This window comes from Anticarsia gemmatalis, chromosome 3, assembly GCF_050436995.1.
Source record: "Anticarsia gemmatalis isolate Benzon Research Colony breed Stoneville strain chromosome 3, ilAntGemm2 primary, whole genome shotgun sequence".
NCBI classification, from domain to species: Eukaryota; Metazoa; Arthropoda; class Insecta; order Lepidoptera; family Erebidae; genus Anticarsia; species Anticarsia gemmatalis.
The window spans coordinates 13,351,283-13,371,893 of NC_134747.1; the positions used below are offsets into that span (position 1 = coordinate 13,351,283).

The 20,611-nt window shown below is 33.2% G+C and overlaps 1 protein-coding gene across 1 annotated transcript in view; it reads right to left on the bottom strand.

The window, feature by feature from the left end:
- The window catches only part of LOC142987707 (uncharacterized), a 29,435-nt gene extending 11,001 nt beyond the window's left edge, over positions 1 to 18,434 (bottom strand). The window contains exon 1 of the mRNA XM_076136657.1: positions 18,277 to 18,434. Coding sequence (XP_075992772.1) covers positions 18,277 to 18,287 — 11 coding nt within the window. The 5' untranslated portion in view covers positions 18,288 to 18,434. The remainder of the gene's footprint in view (positions 1 to 18,276) is intronic.
- Between the last annotated feature and the right edge of the window lie 2,177 nt (positions 18,435 to 20,611).

The following is a 20,611-nucleotide window of genomic DNA, read 5'->3' on the forward strand; positions in this document are numbered from 1 at the left end:
TAAGATTTTTATGTTGCAAATATTATTTAATATCAATTAGCAAGATTTATAGTGTTACGACATTGTCGTTTAGGAAAATACCAACGCTATTAAATAACATGGGCTACTGCTTAGATTTCAAAATGTTATTTTATTAGCATTTACTTATGCACTTAAGCTTATAAATTTAGCCGAAGGAAGTTCTTAGTTATGTCCTAATACAGAATTTACAAAAAACAGCTATGCGCTACCTTGTTTACATAGATTTACTAGCTTTTACTAGCCCGTGGACAAAATCCTATGTTTTATAATATATATTAAGGTTATAAACGATCTGTGTACCAAATTTCTTTACAATTCGTTCATAGTCTTCGCGTGAGAGAGTAACAAACATACATACATCCATTCTTACATTCCATTTCGTATTTGTAATATTAGTAGTTTTTAAAACATTATATTATTATATATCATCAGTTTTTAAAACAACATAAGGTCTAAGTTAACTACACGTGTATAATGCTATTTAATCACAAGTAGTACTATAATATACGTAGTACAAATAAATATTCTCTTTATGAAGTATTTGTAATCGTACTAATGACCACAAAACATGCTAACCTTATGACATAACCGACACCATAATCCAACATCGTTAACAAAATGTCAACGCATTAAAACACCTCTTTATTACATACCACGTAATATTTCCACCACTAAAATAACTTAGAAACTGTATAAAAACCTTATAATTACGATTAATTAGTAACATTCTTTATATTTAACTAGCTGACTCGCGCAGCTTTACTCACGCATTTTATTTTTGTTTTATTTCAATCCATAAAAATCTTTCCCGTGTCTTATACACAATTAAACAAAAAAAAAATAAGTCGAATTGATTGAGCCGTTGCGTTTTACGCTGAGCAACACATTTGATGATAATTTTAATTATAAATCAAATAAAATAGAGAAGAAGAAGAATCCTAAGTCCATCTCCTTGTGATAAGCTGGTGCTTAAAACCAAGACACGTACTTTTCCACCAATTTTCAGCGAAATTGTTTGAGCCCTTCTTGACTTATAAACAGTGTAACTAACACGATTTTCTTTTGTACATACAAACATACTATCACCAATTTTCCCTTATGGGGAGGCAGAGACCAAAGAACATTACTGGATTTTCGTACAAATTTCCCGTGCTTCATATAGATAGATTAATTATTTCTCAGACAGAATGTATACTTCGTGTGATTATTTAACGAAGTATTTTGAACTATCATTACGTTTGACGTGTAATTGTGGGGAAAATGTTCTCCCGTTGTTCTCGATTGTTCTTTTTAGGCTTTCTCCGTCCAATTTTATTGGAAAGCGTCCAAATCGTGACCGTGGTGTTTTCTAGCCATGTTTAAAGTGTTTATGGTCGTCCGTTTCCGAACACACGTACTGTCACGATCTATTTCATGTTTTAATTGATTGTTGATGGAAAATCAGATGGATTTGAAACTTTACTTCTTCAAAATTATTGTAACGTGTGAAATAGAATATGGGAGTTAAGGGGAACACGCATTTTATCTTGAAATGCCTGACGTTTCGGCGCAGATTATAATAGAAACATGCAATGCGAAAGTTTTCAAAAATAAATGTATCGTATATTTGTATAGTGCCTTCCTACGTAGAAATTTCTATGTTAATTTAAAGAGTTCAAGACTTTTGTAGTATTAGGTACAATACAAAAAGTAATTACATTAACGTAACGTATAAAAACTAGACTGTACCCCTATATGTAACTTAACATTACAAGCAATTCGATGCAAAATCGATATCGTCTACTACTAATCGAATTTAAAACCGCTTACGTATTTAATTTATGTAAGTTACCTAACATAATTAGCAAATTCAATTCCGAAAATCAATTACTTTTTATTAAATTAGCGATATGAACGAACCAGTGTGTTTTGTTACTAAAAAAGGTTACCAAACAGAATAACTGGAGCTGAAAAAAGTATCAAAGTGTAAATATGCTTTCTCGAAACCGTCCATTCGTGAAATGGAAACTTGCGTAGGTAGTAATTGCCGACTGTAGTATAACAACTTAGTAGATAGCCCTGTATGCGAGATTCTCGGCTTGTGGAAGGTATATAAAATTTAGGGTTTAGAACATCAGTGACCAGACTTACGCAGTAGTCCGACAATTTAATAGAGAGGCTTGTATGTGAGATCCGTGGCCACACAATGTAGACCCGCAGGCTTGTGTGTCTGATGGCGGCCCGTACGATACAGAGACGTTATTTTGAAAATACGCGGAATTCCCAGTTATAATCTAGAATCAGTTCTGTATAACAAGATGTATGGAAGTGTGAAGCAAAGGAAATTTGTAAGGATCGTACCAAGTGGAGTTCTTGTGTATGTATGTAATAGATGAATTGTACTAAAGGCTCTGTACTAAGTCGTCGGACTATAATTGACGGCAATGTTGACCACTTTCTGACGAAGTGTAATGCAATGTAATGTGCACAATGGATAATGGTTTCTGGTCCGTAACAAGATTTAGCTAATACTTCGTATATTGTAATACAACATGCAATATTTGAAGACTTTTTTGTTAGTGATGTAAAGGGTTTATAGATTTAGTCAGTTTTAAGAAATTAAATTACGATGTCTACTGGCTTTTCAACGTTATACACTATTGCTAATACAAGAAAATCATTGAACTTAATTGACAAAAAGGGAAACCCAAAACGAATTTGGCCTGCGGTGTTCTGAGGGTAAAAAGTTCTAGTTGTAGAGTCTAAGTAACCCATTTAATTTTGGAAGGAGATCCAATCCAGCATTTTTTTTTTATTTTATCGTATAGTTAGTGGTCAAACGTTAGAGTAGAAGTGTTCAACCTAGTGTCTAAATTTGTTCAAGCCTGGCATGGTTTAACGACTGTTTTCTTAATTAACAACAACCGCGACTGACTTTCAACGTGCCCTCCGAGGCACGAAGACGCTCTGTTCAAATACCACAATGTGGTCTCTCATCTGTTTATGCATATGTCCTTCTAATGCACCATCATTAACATAAAGTTTAGATCTATATTAGAAGTCCGACATATTTATAAACGATCGACGCACAGCAAAGGGATGTTAGTCAAAGATACGTCTTCGATACGTTGAATTTAATACTTCCTTCTTAACGAAGGGAAACATAAATTCAGATTAGATTTTATCTTCAGTAGTAATGACATGTACCTACTATATATACCCCTATAACATAATAAGCTCCCTCCCTGGGACTTATATTGTTAATGGCAAAACGTGGGTTTATTTCATGTTCTTCTGTCTAAACCTTTACAGGCGTGATATGATGTATCTATGTATACGAGTATACCCCTATATGCATACATAGGTATATATTGTTTTCCAAATGCAATAATATAACGATATTGTATTACATGTATCTGGTATCGTTAACTGAAGGTCAGACTAAGCTTTAACCAGCTTTTCTAATGTTATTGCACACGCGTGGCTTTTATTGTTTTCAGATAAAACTAGGGCTGTCGACAACATTCACTACACAGAGATCTTTTGTGTTAGTTGTTTTAGATTATTTAACTTGGCCATTTGAAACAATATTAATGGAATAGAAAACGTGTACCGCGTTCTCATCGTTATGTATTTTCTTCTTATCTCTTAATTTGCATAAATATTGTACACGGATCTAGTAAAACATGTTTATTGATGTTTCTACTAGTCGCCTATTACAAAAGTTATTACCCTTTAACTAAAGATAAAATAGTAATTATTGCGAACTGAGTCTTTTACTTCTTGGTGTTCGAGTTCAAGGGTGACTGGTCAAGAATATCTTTGGCATTAAATCCATCTTCTGTTTATGAAGATAATAAATCAACTTTGCGCCAGCCCTGTGTACGTTCCGGCAGGCTGCGCGGGCGCATATCGTGACGCGGCGTCAGTTTCATTGTCAAGTCTATCGCAACGCTCCGTACAATCAGTTTCAACACTTTTAATTATATTTCGTGACGACAAACGCTTTTATTTCGTTTCTGACATTTTTACTAGTATTTTTGTTACTATTTTTTCCACGTTATGCAAATAAGCAATTCCGATTTGGAGCATTTTTAAGTGATCTTGTCACGATTTGATCGTTAGAGTTGAACATTTTTCGCTGTGCGAATTTTATTGTGAAATGTTTACGATTCATTTTTGAAGGCAAAGTCGTTTTTTGTAAAGAAGTCTCTTTTTTATCCAATTTGGTCTCATTTTCTATAATTAACACAAGATCATTTTCAAATTAGGACCGATAGTCATGCTTTAAGTGCACATCATTCATATTTAAGAATTCTACGCCATTTTAAATATATTTTTTAAGTAAATATACTCCAATCTCAAGCCAAAGTAATCAAGGCAATCTGACCCCATATTATCCAACAACAATAACCGGATAAATTGAACACGACGAAAACAAAATTAAAAAATTATGACACCCATTTCATAACACACGGATTGCCAGTTTTTAATGACTTACGGAAATAAATGTTACACCACACTGGCAACACTGGCACATTTTTAAGGTGTGTATACACTTGTGTAATGTTGTATAGCGACATCTGGCGATGATAACTGGCTTTATAAAAAGTAGTTACGAAATCTGTTCTTTTACAAGTTGTGACAAATTGCTTCCTTATTTTTGTTCTGGTTTATTCGTTTTCTTTTGTAAATGTATCTTGTTATGTTGCTGAACAAGCTTCAGAATCACATGGTTAAGAGGAATGACTTCTAGAGTGTAGAGTTGAAACTGGTTCTTCTGCTCATAAAAGTAAAACAGCGCATCAATGTTATAAAAAAAATCAAAATACAGCCGAATTGAGAACCTTTTCCTTTATTTTAAGTCGGTTTAAAAGTGGTGCTGTTAGTATCCCTAATATAATATAATATACCAATACCCAACATCCTTATTACACATTCGTTTTTCATTACGCATAAACATTTAACAGTTTCCGCGAACAGTAGCCAACAGTGGACACTTTGATAGAGTTGAAACTTGTAAGGAATTACACAATCAAAAGTGAAATCCGAACAGAATGTCGTATCAACATGCGAGCATGACGCTTCTGTTACTGTTTAATCAACGTAATCGTGAATAATGGTGACATTTACGGCTACTTACTTTACAAACTTCGATTATAATCTACTAGCTTTTACCCGCGACTTCATCCGCTATCTGACTTTTCCCATGGGAATGCGTAATTTTCCCGGGGTAAAAAGTAACCTATGTCCTTTCTCGGGTATTAAAATATCTCCATACCAAATTTCATGCAAATTGGTTCAGTAGTTTAGGCGAGACTGAGTAACAGACAGACAGACAGAGTTACTTTCGCATTTATAATATTAGTATGGATTTCGTCAAATGACAAGGGTTGGATGAGCTGGATCTGATCTTAATAACGGATGTATCACTATTTGAGCAGAGGAAGTAATATTAAGGTAAAAAAAGGCATTTTAAATTCAATTAAATAAATTTCTTTATCTAGATCTGCATAAATAATGAAAACCAAATCAAACAATATTAAAATATGCTACATTTTTAAAACACGTTTATTTTTAATTACCATTATTAATTATTGTTATGTATAGTCATAATAACATTATATAACGAACAACAAACACGCGAAGAAAGTTGTTAAAACTAATTTGTATTCAAAAGGATAAAATTTACAGCAATTTATAACGATTATGATATAATCTTATATATTTTTCAAACATAATAGGAATGTTGTACCTATATTATGTATTTACATAGTGTTACATAAGTAGAAATAACAGTATTAATTATACATCAAATTAATTTTATTCATTCAGACTTTATTAGGCTTTCATTCATAGTTAATTTTAAACAATTATTTTCGGATATAGGAAGTATTATGTATACAGTTTTTGACATGACACACATGACATCTTTTATGAATAAAATACATAATAAATACGATTATTAGTCTGATACTATAAATCAAATAAACTGAACCAGATAGATATTTTTCTAACTTAAGAATTTAGACTTTCACCATAGTAATAAAAAACAGTATAATTTGTTATCTGATCTATGGTTTTCCATGCTATGATCTCGTTTATTATGTATCTAGTTATTTATACCTAGCGAAGAATAATACAAAGGTATATATTTTACTTAAAAGGAGGCTCTAATGTCAAATTAACTGTAAAAGCTGTACAAGTTTCTGCAATAAACCTTTTCATATTATCTTTTTTTTTATAAAATCTGTAAATATACATTCGAAAATTTAAGTAAAATTACACATCTGCAAAAATGCCAAATATATTTCTAAAATCACCCGTGAGCCTTAATCCTAACAATATAAAACCTCAATGATAGTAATAAAGCATTTATAAGATGTCTGAATTGAACGATAAAACTTTATTAACTGGTATTCATGTCAGTTGTATCTGATGAACAAAATGATAAACGAAAACTAGAACTGTTACATCAAAATACATATTTATGTATCCGTTTCTGTATTTTTAAATCTGTGTTACTTTTATGATTTCCACAAAGGATCTCGTCTAGACGAATAGATAAAGTACTTAATAATATACTTCTTAATATAGCAAATTGCATATTGTAACATTGGACGAGCGTATTGAAATTCTTTTACAGCTTATGCTATTGGAAACAAACAATTTAATATAGTTGGCTTAAGAACTGTTCCAATATTTTAACAGTTTAATATGTTGGCCAGAAAATACCATGTTTCCGAGCTCTTTGGCCGTCTTTAATTACAAATCTCCGGTTTTTATTCAATAACGTTTAAACACATACAAAAAAACGCTTTTGAATGTATAGATAAACTACCGCTAAACGTACTCAGAAACCGGGCATAAGACATCTACAAAAGATCAACTGGAGCAGCACAGATCGTCGGTTTTCAAGTATAATCTTTGTTTAGCTTATATCTTGTAAAAAAGTTGAGAAAATTAAAAACGAGCTAAGTTATTATTTAATTATATTATCGATCTACATAGATACGGCAACAGGATCTAACCTAACACCATAGCTTGCAGTTCAGTACATACTGTCAGTTCACGCAAGAGAGTGCAAGTGATCTATTTACCGCGTTACAACGCCACACCCAGTCACACGTGTGTAGGGCTTGCTAAGGTTGTCAATTACGCAATATACATATTATTATATAATAATATTGTTATATTGTTGTAGTTTCTACCCGTTGATATGTCTGTGTTAATGATTTCCCGTGATAAAAATTGTTTGTTATAAAGTGTTACAGTGGTTTCTTCTGCTTAGAATAATTTTCTGGGATAAAAAGTATCCTATGTGTTAATTATTTATATTGTAAAGTATCTGTTTGCCAAACTTCATCGAAATCATTTCAGTATTTAGCTATGAATTAGAAATAAACATAAAAATTTACACATATTTATACTTTCCTATTTATTACTACAAATATTTAAATTGTTATATCTACACTTATATTATAAAGCTGAAGAGTTTGTTTGTATGAACGCTCATTACAGGACCTAGTGGCTCGAACTGAAAGATTACATCACATCACGCTATGACTATTAGGAGTGGAGCAGCAAAAGACAAATTCTGTGAAAACTGCAAAACTGAAGTCCACGCCGACGAAGTCGCGGGCAACTGCTAGTTGTGTTATACAACTCTTGTTAAAGTACCTGTTTAAATATTTAACAAGTGAACTCATTTGTGTTTAATTAACTTATGTCATTTCATTGTTGAGATTTTTGTCTTAAGTATAATAATATTATGTTGTAGAAAGCGTGTAAATTACTTTTTTGTGAAGTGTGTCGTGAAAATTTGAAAACGGTATGGAGATAAATACGTTTAATTCTTATTCAAAAATGTCCCGCAGAGTAGTTGTGAGAGCAAGTAAAAGTAATTTTTCTGAAGTTATATTTAAAACCATTTTATTACGACTTGTAGTCGTTAATGGAGTGTCATAAAATGTATATGAAAACTTATTCAAAACTTAGCAGCTACTTACAATAAGCTACTTACATGCTTAAAATTCTTAAGGTGGTAAAGAAAGAATCAGAGAAGCCACATTTAGAATAATAATTATTTGAGAACTATTTTATTATTCCTGTTTGACAGCCCTACAACGAGGTCACATAAGCGTATGTATCATATAATATTTGCATAATTATCAATCTTTGTACAACGCGTGAGATTTGACTGATACTACAGCTTACTATGTACAGTCAACATCTAAAATATGTAGGCACTGACACACTTTCAAAAGCATGTTTATCAATGAAACTAGTTAGTTTAATCCTGTATATAAACTTCATAGTAATTTTACGTTCACTACGTACTGTTTACTGACCAAAAACAACTTTATATTAATATTTTCATAGAAAAAGTATGATGACAATGTGACATTGTGTACATATGTATTTTTCACGTTGACTGTACTACCTATGTACTGACTTACTATGTATATACTATGTAGTATGTAGTAATCAGTTCACGAGTGCATATTATGATTTGAACTCAATTTCATACGTTAAGCCTCGCACTAAGGCATGAAGCTTTTGCTTGCTCAACACGGAATGTTTGTATAGGCTGTATTTATGGGAAGTTTGCCATGAAATAACTAGCCATGCATAGATTTAGTAGCTAACTACTATGTCGATCTAACTATGTTAATATTTTAGCTTTGAGTCAGTTTTCTGACTCAAAGAACGATTATGGACAGCATTTTTTCTGCATTTTGACTGCTTACATATTGAAGTGCAGTAAAGAGGCGCTGATCAGATCTTCATCCAACATTTTCATCATCGATAGCCATTCGGGTGTCGATAGTAGACAGTGGTAGAAAAACATGCTACCATTCAGAAGTAGCAGTGATTAAGTTACCGTAAAAAGAATAGTCTAAAAGATTAAGTTACATTGTTAGTAATTGCAAACCAAAAACTCATTCAATGATTAGGCTTAATTATTCTAGATTTCGATATCTAGATGAAAAGCTCAGCATCCTTTGCCTAGTCATTTCTCATTTCATAGCAACGTACTCATTAAAAGCGACTACCAACATGTAACTACAGCAACAAGTACAACCGATACTTGTTTACTCTAGTCAGTTGAAAGTAATTCAGCTTAAGGAATGCTACATTTTCGTTGACCGTATTGATCTGTTACGTAAGAAGCTGGACAGGAAAACTCGTTCTCATCACATTAGCATTTCACCGGCGCCCTCGATAGCAGTTTATTAAATTACACAATATTTAACGCGAATGCGAATGTGTGTAGTTTCGATTAAGATAAACAATTTACGACTTCATGAGATCGGACTTAGAATATCATTATAAGATAATTTAATAAGTGACGTAATGCTGGTTTTAAAATATTGACGATTTTAACATGTCTGGAAGGCGTTGTAGTGATGATAATTCAGAAAATTTAAAGGCTTCCGAAAGAGCTTTAAGACCCTGCTCTCCCCGGAATCGCTAGTGCACGACGTATATGCGTAAATTTAGTTCAATATATTAACTATGAAGCGATTTAGGGACTTGTTCTTTCATGTCACATTTTGTGCTAAGAGCTTTGCATTTCAATATAAAAATGGCAAACATTTATCCGTCATGTGTTACAAAAGTCCTTAAGATGAGATCAAAAAGGCTATAGCTTGACTGCCTAAAAGGTTTTCCTAGTACGTTCTGCCCTTTGACGATGTCTAAAAGCCAAAAGGTCTTGAAACCAGTTAATAGTTATTAAATTACATTACGTATACACACTTAATAAGCTTAGTCACAGATGAGTTTATGAAGTTACAACTTAGAAGTCAAAGATCTGTAGACCGAACTAAAGCGAAATTGCAAACCCAACAAAATGATGCAGGATTCTTCATATTTAGAAGTTTCTGAACACAAATTATTTGTTAAATTTAAACTTAAATTGGGTTGTAACAAGTACATTTCTGCTTGGAATAGTAGATACAAGAGTCAGTACTCCATAATCTGGTGGTAAAATTAAACTTAATGTTTTTGTCATTGACTTTGCAGCCTTGTGTCCTTCGACCATGGCCAATTTTAGGGTAGATGTAGACCCCCTGAGTATGATCTCAAATTGGTCTAGGTATTTCAAAATGCATAAGTGAACTTTGGAACTGACACCTATGATCAAAACATTTTACTCTCTAAATCAATTGGCCTTGCCTTGACCACACAAGTATTTAACCACCACTATAGCAACACAATCAATTAATCGTATCACTTAGTACAAAGAGTTTCATCAGAGCATCCAGTTGGACCAGTCCGAGATGTGACAAGTTTGACATGTGTGTCAGTGTCGTCACGATGTGCGACATTGAACATCATGCCTTACTTGGCAGGGCTGGCATGTGATCATTGAGAGTAGTTTGGTTAGTAATTAGAAGAGAAGAATAGCACATAGTCTTCTCAAAATTTCAATGTAGAGCTTCAAACAATTAAGGTGTAGATATGCGGGAACCTTTGGATGATGTATTTAAGTCACAGAGTTTCTCTAACCACCTATCTAATGATTTACTTTCGCGTTTTTAGTTGTCACACTTCTAAATAATTTTCTAAATAAATCTCTCTCCGTTTCCTAGAGAAGGCGCGGCGGTCATCCGAAGGGACCTTTGCCTTCGTAAAAAAGAAACTTACGGGAGAGTTTTGTATTGGGTGATATTGCAAATCATATATATATGATGACTAGCTGACCCGCGCAACTTCGCATGCGTCACCGAAGAGAATGGGTCAAAATTTTCCCCGTTTTTGTAACATTTCTCGTTGCTACTCCGCTCCTAATGACCGTAGCGTGATGTTATATAGCCTATAGCCTTCCTCGATAAATGGGCTATCTAACACTGAAATAATTTTTCAAATCGGACCAGTAGTTCCCGAGATTAGCGCGTTCAAACAAACAAACAAACAAACAATCAAACAAACAAACAAACTCTTCAGCTTTATTATATTATAGTATAGATATACTTCTTTAACAGGATTTTTCTTAAAATTTTCAGCCATGTTTAATAGTTAAGGTAAATTTATCGTTCAATTATCTGCAAAAATATCAGACCTTTTGAAACTGGTTCAAAATATCAATAAGTAGAATAAAATCAATGTTTGCATTTTACGACTATTCCATAAATACTAACGATATCATTTTCTAACCTAACCACTGATCTTTAAAAACATTTGCAAATGCAAGTAATAGAAATATCTAGAGCAATGAAAGACGTAGCCCTATAAAATGATCATTGACAAATCTGTGGGTACTTCAGACAGCGTGCATTGTGTAAGCTTCAATGATCGGCCATTTGTTAATCTAATTCACACAAGCACGCGAGTCTACACGGTACCGTAGTACTAAGATTTGCGTGTGTGACGAAATTATCTTTATGACTACTACCGTGTGTTGTTGGTTCCATTCATGTTATTGCACGTTGCGTGAATTGAAACGTTTTTTTATAGTTTTAAAGCCCTTGTAGCTTAGTGTTTCCTTATTTTTATTGATTTAAATTATTGATAGTCTTGATTTTGGTTTCCCGAAAAGGTAGAGTCAATTTTGTAGTAGTGTAAAGATTTCAAAAATAGAAAGGAATTCAGCAGATGACGTTGCGGTCAAGGTTTGACATAGAAAATTATGTAGATGTGTAGATATGTCTATATTTAGTTACATAAACTATTAAATAATACTAAAACAAAGAGTTTTCAGGAAGTGTCACGGCGGAATCAAAACGATTTCTTATAATTTGTAGCCTTGCATGCCATTGTCGCATCCAATGTCCGCGTCCGCGAGTTTTCTATTATTTTAGGAATCCATGAAGGTTTTCCCGCCAATTCGTAGTTTCTACAGCAATTATATTTTAATCGAAGGATGTGATTGTATGCCTTCTTGCTATTAACTAACGGAAACATTCGGTTTTAGATGCCGAAATTTCGCGTTTATAATTACTGCAATTATCCTGAAATGTTGCTTCTAGTTGTGCATCGAGAAGTTCAAGATTTCAGTAACAATTATTAGCGAGTTGAACCGATTGTGAATTGATCTCATAATTAATTTAATTTATGATTCAATCATTTTCATCATTATTAATTTTAAAATCACAATTTTATTTACCAATTTCCCGCGCTTTGTTATGTCTTGTGATGCGAAACATCGAGTTACATCGATCAATCTAACCATAAACGATTATCGATTTAGTCGATGACAGGCATTACCGGAATATTAACTTTTGTTCATTACCCGTCTATTACATACCTACTTATTACACGTATTCGGACATTATTCGATATTACATCAAAAGTGTTTAATTGGTCGATGGATGACACGCAATATGGCGCACACAAGGAAGAAAAAGTAAAAGATAGTTACTATGTATCCGTTAATTAAGTTAGTCGATATTATGAAAGTTACGTGCACTTCTTACGTTTTTTTGTGGCACAAATGTGTTATTGTTTATAGTAAAAGTAAAAGTCAGCGACATTAAATTATGCGTGTAAGATGCTTACGGATAAAGAAACCAGGTAAAATTGCTGTACATTGACATTATCGGCTGGAAACATGGCCACATAATGGAACTCTCTATTAACACGTCCGCAAATAATTTTACTTAACAAAATAGAGCAAAATGCAATGCAACTTTTCTTTTCAGTGACTATAATATGTTTTTTACCTTAAAAATAGAGTCATGAGAAGAACAACATGCTTATTAAAGCAGTTTCCTAATTAAAAAATATCTATATCTGCCGCAAGTTTTTCATCTTAGGTTTTGAAAGTGGCTGCTATCCAACAATTTTAAAACATTTACAATTTGACTAACACCTATAATCCTTTCCTTTCCTACACATATCGGGTACATTATTGGAACTAGTTTCTCCATATTTTCCATCGTATGTAAGCAACACAGTTATAATCATAAGCGCGGTAAGATCGCCACGATACCGTTATGTAAGAGGCGGTCTGTGTGAAAATGAAAACTGGCGGGAGACCAGTCTAGATTGAGCTGATAAAAATGTTTGCTGCCTTCGTGCTACGCTTGTTTATTGATCGAAAACTTAAGCTTATGTCATCTTTCGTTGTAAAGTTATTTTCGACACTTTTCTTCCTGTATTTGGCGAAAGCCACTTATTAGAAATAATAGCAATGCAACTTAGGTTCCTTTTTGCACAAGTCTGTATTTTGGAAATGTAAATGATTGATGAGTGTTATGTTGATCGTTTAACCTAACCTTCAATTACTATTTAAGGATGACTCAAATATTTGTTCTGTGTCAGATCAAGACAGATATTATTTCCATTTTTGGAGAGATGAGTCCAAAAAGACTACTAAACTTGCATAGAATCTTCATTACAACGACGCTTTTGACCTCAACCACCGTAATAGAAATAAGCCACAATGTCTAGCACGTAAGTAACAAATACCATTAATTGTATAGCCTTGTTAAGTCTAAATAAATTAGGCCCATGCAAATCCCATTTAATTAGCCACAAATGGTTCGTGTTGAATCGATTTCAACACATCGATATGTCGCATCTCGATTTGCGTTACGTAACAACACTAATCGAGTATCGTTAAAGGAACTGCGGTAGATTTATCACGCGTAACCAGAGACAACTTCCTTCTATGTAGGATGCTGTTGCGTTAATTGTTTTTGCTTTCTTAAGCTGAATTAAATTATAAACAAACACACTCCCTATTTACGAACGTCTTTCACCCCTTTATCCTCTTCGTGGTTATTCTGTAATTTTCTTTCATTTTCTACTGTAATGGAATATAACTAAGTATTTGTTTTGGTAGTTCCTACTCAATACCTGCAGCATTCTCTGTATTGCCTGCCTACTTGCTCTCGGATTCTTCTTTTAGTCTATCAATAAGATGAACAGTTTCAGCCGCCTAGTTGCAAATCTCATATTATTATCGTCATCACGATCATTTGATAATCTGTTACTTGGCGGAGACCTCATACAAAAAAATATATACCTGTACTAGTACTGTGTGCTTAAATTACGACTTTTCTTCTTCTTTATATTTCGTCGCGCAGTTTAACACAGGTAGACTCCTATAATTTATATTCTCAACTGGCAACTAAGTGTGAACAGTTTCATATTCACTTCATAGTCATTAAGCAAGGAATGCAATAAACATACGTATGCAAACAGCTGTCGAACAATGGTCTAACACGGCCTACATAGAGTACGGTCGTTCACTTGTGGTGTAAATCTGTCTTAGTTCTACAATATAGAGCGTGTCTAAAAGCCATGTCAAAGTTGTTATTCTAACGTATCTATTTTAGTAAAAAAAGATTTTTGTGTGATTTTATCGTCATGTTTTTCCCTTAGCCAATGCAACGTGGTGAAGTCTATCCTAACGTTCTCTAGAGAGCCATGCCCTTATGACATACGTCCTCAACCTTTTCGAGGACTAAATTGGGCGTTTTTAACTATATCTTCACCGTCAAAGACATTGCTAATAGTCCGAAAATTTGGTTTACTTATCTATGTCAGTGTTTACATTCTGTTATGTTCATTACATCCAAATACATCACAGTTAAAGGACTAAGCCACGAACGACACAATGTATAACGGCGTGACATGAATAGTGAACACTGTAAATTAGTCGTACGCATGTAAAATTGAGTTAAACAGACGGACTACAGAACTGTGGTCCGAATGCAAAGTTTGTGGAGTAACTACTTTTTCGCTTGTTGCATGATTTGGCAAAATATTATTGATGGATGATTAGTCAAGTGCAGTGTAATTACAATGTATTACTTAGCAAGATATTTTTGCTCTACAGCGCAGTACAAGAGTTTACGAGGTAGAGTACTTAATAATTACCTACCTAACATGAGTTTAATTTCTCTTGACTTTCAAGTAAATATGATAACCATCCAACGAACTACATACATTTACTTCTCGACTGCTTTAACTGCATTCAAACTGCCCGTTTGCAGTTGCTACGCAGTCCGTCTGCATCGTCCCCGAAATAGCGTAGGCTTCGCATACGAAACATGTCTCAGTGAACTTGTTAACCGTTGTTATGTTATGTTGCGCAACAACGCTTTCTTCATTCAGATTACACAGTGCTATTCACATGTAAATATTGGGCAAAGTGCGCGGGCGGATATATTTGCACGCCATTGTTTTTAACTGACAACTCTGGCTGTTTAAGCAACTGCCTTTGCCGAAGAGGTTATGTTTACTTTATGAAGGTAACATACTCCTACATCTAATTAGCAGTTAGGTTTTGATACCCGTGTAAAATCTTGTTTAATACATGAAATGTATATTTTTAAATAATGTTTAAAATGTATGTATCAAATATTTAAACTATCTGAATTAATTTTAATGTTAAAAACCGATATCAATTCAATAAAAAGGCTTACGTAACACATGTTATTATGTTATACTAAAGTAAATTATTCCTAGATAAACGTCACGTTTTCAAATTTCTAAATGCTAAGTCGTCTAGAAATATGTAATTAGGTAGCTATGATTTATAGTGTCATTATATAAACGAGTTGGGTCCCACTTGATACCCGAGTCGTTTAAGTGCCAAGCACTAGGCTGTTTGCGAACAACTTTTGCTTTCCTTCGCCACAGACATCAATGACCGATCGTAGTTCGTTGTTCTAATTTTTACTCTTCCTCTCGTTGACCTTGTTTGTCTTTGCTATTGAGTTTCACTAAATAAAAACAAATAAATTGATGAATCAAATATCCGCAAATTAACTCATCAAACCTTGAAAATGAATCATTTTAAATACCATTTCAAATCTGTCAAAGTCTATTTCATTTCGAAATATTTTCCCGCCAATTTGTTTATCTGTCATAAAAAGTTTGTTGTTGATGCAATAGTGTTACAATATTAAAATTTAATAAAGGTAACAATGGATTTTCGAGAGTGATCTTGAGGTCAGAATATAACCTACAATGTTTATTTAATAAATAATTGTTGCTTTCACATTATTAGTTACGGTCTTTTACGGCTATTAGTTATACTCCAATAATAATAATCATTTATTTTATTTACCATAGACACATTTAATTTGATTTGCGCAAGGAATATTACAAATATTATTAGATCATCGTTAATAATGTTGTTGGTGGTTATAAGTTGTTCAATATGCTCTAATTTTAGACTAACGTAGTCGTTAGTCAACAAGCGAAACCAATGAGTTTTTATGCATTAAGTAGCATGAAGAGTTTCACCTAAAATTCCTAACAATCATTCTTTAAGTTAGCCTGGTACCTAAACTACGTCGTCTACGAGTAACCATTACGAATGGCCAGTGGTAGAGTCAACTTTATGTTAACAGAAGAAAATAATAATATAGGAAATATTTATGCTCATTTTATTTAATTAAAACACGATCTTGGTAGGCAATAAAAAAGTAAGATATGTATGTGAATCTAGAAAACCCATGGTAATAGAAAAAAAATAACAAGTTACGCGGATATTATTGAGTAACACTAATAAATTTTCTCTCATTTTTATAAACCTGTTCGGAGAACTTGCATTTCATAAAATCCTTTAGAAAGGTGGTTGACCACAAACAAAAGAATACAAAATGCAGTGAGGATGCAAGTCATAAATAATGCGAAATCTTTTCGAGATAAACATCGCATTTCTCGCAAGTCCATTACATGCATTTGAAACTGAATAAATATTTAAAATACAAATGTTTTCTTGTTATAAATGTCCCCAGTCAATAAACTCCAGCCACAAAGCATTAGAGAAGCACTTTGTCATCTGTAACATTAAAATATCCCGCTAATTATAAATAAATGTTACCAACCCATAAAATCAATTAAAATTGTCCCTGATCCCTTCATGGCGCGGTTATATTAATTTACATACACACCTTAAGGTATTTTATTACGGTTGCAATAAGAACACCATTTCTTTTTTTATTATTGGCCCCCGATTTATTATCTTATGGCTACCTTTTGGTTTTAGGTCTTAATAGCCAGTATCAAATTATGTAAATTAATTTGTTGAGATTGGGAGCCACATAAGAAATTAATTGAATAACTCTTTCGACTATATAAACCTATATTTTGTGATGCACCTTTTTACATGCATACTTAGCTTCATAACATTTTGTTTTAATTTTTTTGCCTATGATAACATAACTTATGTTTGATTACATTATAAGCGAAGTTAACACTGTCATAGTTTAAATGAAGGGCTAGTTGAAAATATATGTGACTCTTTAAATAGAATTTTAGTGTCACATAACAACACACACAAATTCCTCTAAATCAAATATTCAACAAACCGAATAGACTTGTGTTTCCAATTAAGACTGGTAGCAAGTAACAGTGTAACAGTGCTCGCTAGTTACGTGAAGATTATCTGTACGAGTAGATAATTGATCGTTACGTGTAGGTCTGTTGCGTTATGTATTGACAATATACCGATAGACGTTGGAAGATTGTTGGTAAAAATGGTATTTGGAACTGAGAAATTCATTCAAAATTGATTTCATGTAGAACATTTTGGACAGTTGCTAAGAGATGCATACGTTGAATTAAAAATACGTAATTATATTTATTTCCAGCGAGTTTCCAATTAATTGTAACAAATTAACACCTGCTATATTCATAATTTGGATAGTTAATAAATGTTTTTCAGTAATAACGTGCTCGACATTAAAGGTTTTTGTAACCTTTGTAAATATCATGGAACAAAATATAATGTTTTAAACTTTGTTGAGTTACTTTACTCCACTAAAATTATAATATTTTGTACAATTAATGTATGAATGTACAGTTTAAATTCAGGATATTGTATACAATACAGTAATAATTTGTCACTACTTGTCTAGCCATTATTTTTTATTGTTTTAAAATTGATAATTATTTGCGTGTACGCAACATGCGATCACTGAGCTGTATCACGGAATATAATGATTTACACATTATAGAAATTACGTTAACTATAGGTAAGCCACACAATCAACTACTACCGTCTTAGTAGAAAGCGATCGGTTTCTCATGCCTGCTTATGAATCATGTGTAAATCTACTTTACATTGATTCAAACTCGATTATAAAATTCATATAGCGTTATGCTGCTTTTAAGGCTTTTTAGTCGCATATATGGTGACCAAAAGATTCGCCAATTTAATTTAAAATACTTGTGAATTTAGGCAAAGAATCAAAACTTATAACTAACTTTATCAACATTAATTTTAAGCTTTTGTGGTTTGGTTTTATAAAATAAATGAATTTAAAGTAATTTTGTTTAAAACACCAAAAAATAAAATAAAATATTTACCTCATTTCCATTGTGAAATAATGCACAAAAATATTATCCGCAAAAAGTTTGCAACACTAAATAAGTGCACGTCAAAAAAGGGCGCGGAATGATCGGCACACAATGCGTTCAGAAGGGGACGCGCGCGACTGTTCGAACGCAGTGCTTTCTCTGCGCTTTATAACTTGCAGCGGTCGGCTGGCACGGGGGGCCGAAGAAATGAAACTGTTTGGCAATTCTACGCGAAACTTAACTAATTCTGTAAAATATCGAATTTATTTCGCCCACAAATAGTTTGCTTATCAGTGATTGGTGTTAGAACTCGTCCGTAGAGTTTAAGACGTGACGCGTTGATGTCTTTCTGCTGATTTGTGTGACATAAGCATTGTAAAAGGCTGTAATAACAATGTTACGTGTTCCTGAAATATTTAAAAGTGTAATTGCCACTGACAATGTTATCGTCGCATTCATTCTTAATTATATCACGCATTGTTTTAGTAGTATGTAATTGTAGTGACCACGGAACAACGCGAAATTCAAACGTAAAATGACTTTTTTTTCACTATTGGCTTCATTTATATTCAAATATCCTTTGTAGTGCAAATGGCCAGTACTCTGACTAAAAAGTCTAACAAGTTAGGGTCTATTACGATCACCTCTTGCATCAGGTATAGATAACTGGTGCCAACCGCACAACACAAAAAGCCTTGTTGCCTACGTGATTGGTAACATGACGCGTAAAAAATAGTCACTGGATGCTCTGATATTGACCATAGTTGCCTTTTGATCCTCTCTGCACAATCTCAAAATAATTTGCTAATATTATTATGTTTTGTATTAGTTCATATAGGTAACTAAAAACGTTTTGCGTAGACTGCCAAAAAGCAGAAGCTGCGTCGAAATTTTTTTTGGGTTAAGGTTCTTAAAAAAATACGAACCCATTTTATTTTAGGTATAGAAATTTGCATTCACTCTGGTAAGTCTAAATAAATAAGCCAAACTTCCTGATTCCTATCGCTTCAATTGTTTTTGGAGGGCTATTTAACAACGAAGGTGACTAACTTTATGACTAACCTAACATTACTGACTGCATTACCCCGTAAATCTCATAGCAGTAGCTTAGTAGTATAGCACCTACAATGCCGAAGCTAAAATAATGATTTCAGTAAATAGGCATCTTCATAAAGGTCCATAATTACTTAGGTATATAGACTCGGCCTTGGTGACTCGACACTATCGCACTCGACAGACCAAAAACCTAGTTATTACTAAGAACGCTAATCCGTATAATCGAACTTTACGGATTATATCACGATGCTATTTAGTTCATTGTAGTTTTTATTGAGCATTTAAAGAATACTTGCAAATAAGCAATGATTTCTGCAACGATTGTCGTCCAACAGGATTTTGTAGAGCCTGTTTTTGCCTCTAAGTTCATTGCAAATATAGTATTCTGGAGCCAATATATATTATATCATTTCCTTCACTAAATATTTCGCGTGAAAATGAAGCACTTTTTACGATAAATTTCGGGGCAATTACGATCGATTTCTTTATTGAAGGTCCAATAAAAAGAAGAAAAGCGGGAAGATCAATGAGCTAAATCAATGCCGAATGCAGTTTCTTTTGCAAAAAAAGCCGCTCATGACGATAATATATGTTCTCAATTACAGTATCAAGTAAAAACTTACTTTTGCGGCAAAATTAAGTAACGGCTATCGAAATACGTATCCAAACATATCATATACTGGTTAAATGTCGCACGTGCCCCAATTTTATCCATTACGTCATTCCTCATTATAACATAAGAACGCCAAAAAGTTAACACACCAATATCGTAAATCACTCCGCGTCTTTCGAGTGCGCATGTCGCCAAAAAACCGGTCGACTCTTTGGTTTTTTCAATCTTTTTCCGCTCATAAAATGCAATTTCGATTTTACAGTGGGTTTAGGATTATTTGCGAGGCTCCTTCCAGGTTATTGAACCTTATTCCTGATGCAATCCCCAAAACAGCCTCACTGCTTTTTTTTTCAATCGTAATTTTACATATAAAAGCTTTCTTTAAGGTACAATGGAGCTCGTCCATATTTTATCAAATTGAATAAAGGGACACTGGTTTGCCACCATGTCGGCATTGCTTGAGGTTTAACCATAAAAAAGGTAGGTTAGTATAATAAGTTGTTTAATGATAACTCCTGCATGTTAAAAATGACACTGCAATCGATTAAAATAAAAAAAAAATGATAGAAGATTCGCTATTGATATTATATTTCATTTTAGGATTGAAAATGGCCCACATTGGGTTTTAATATCTTGACATCACGCAGATTCTACTATGGTACTGAAAGATACAAA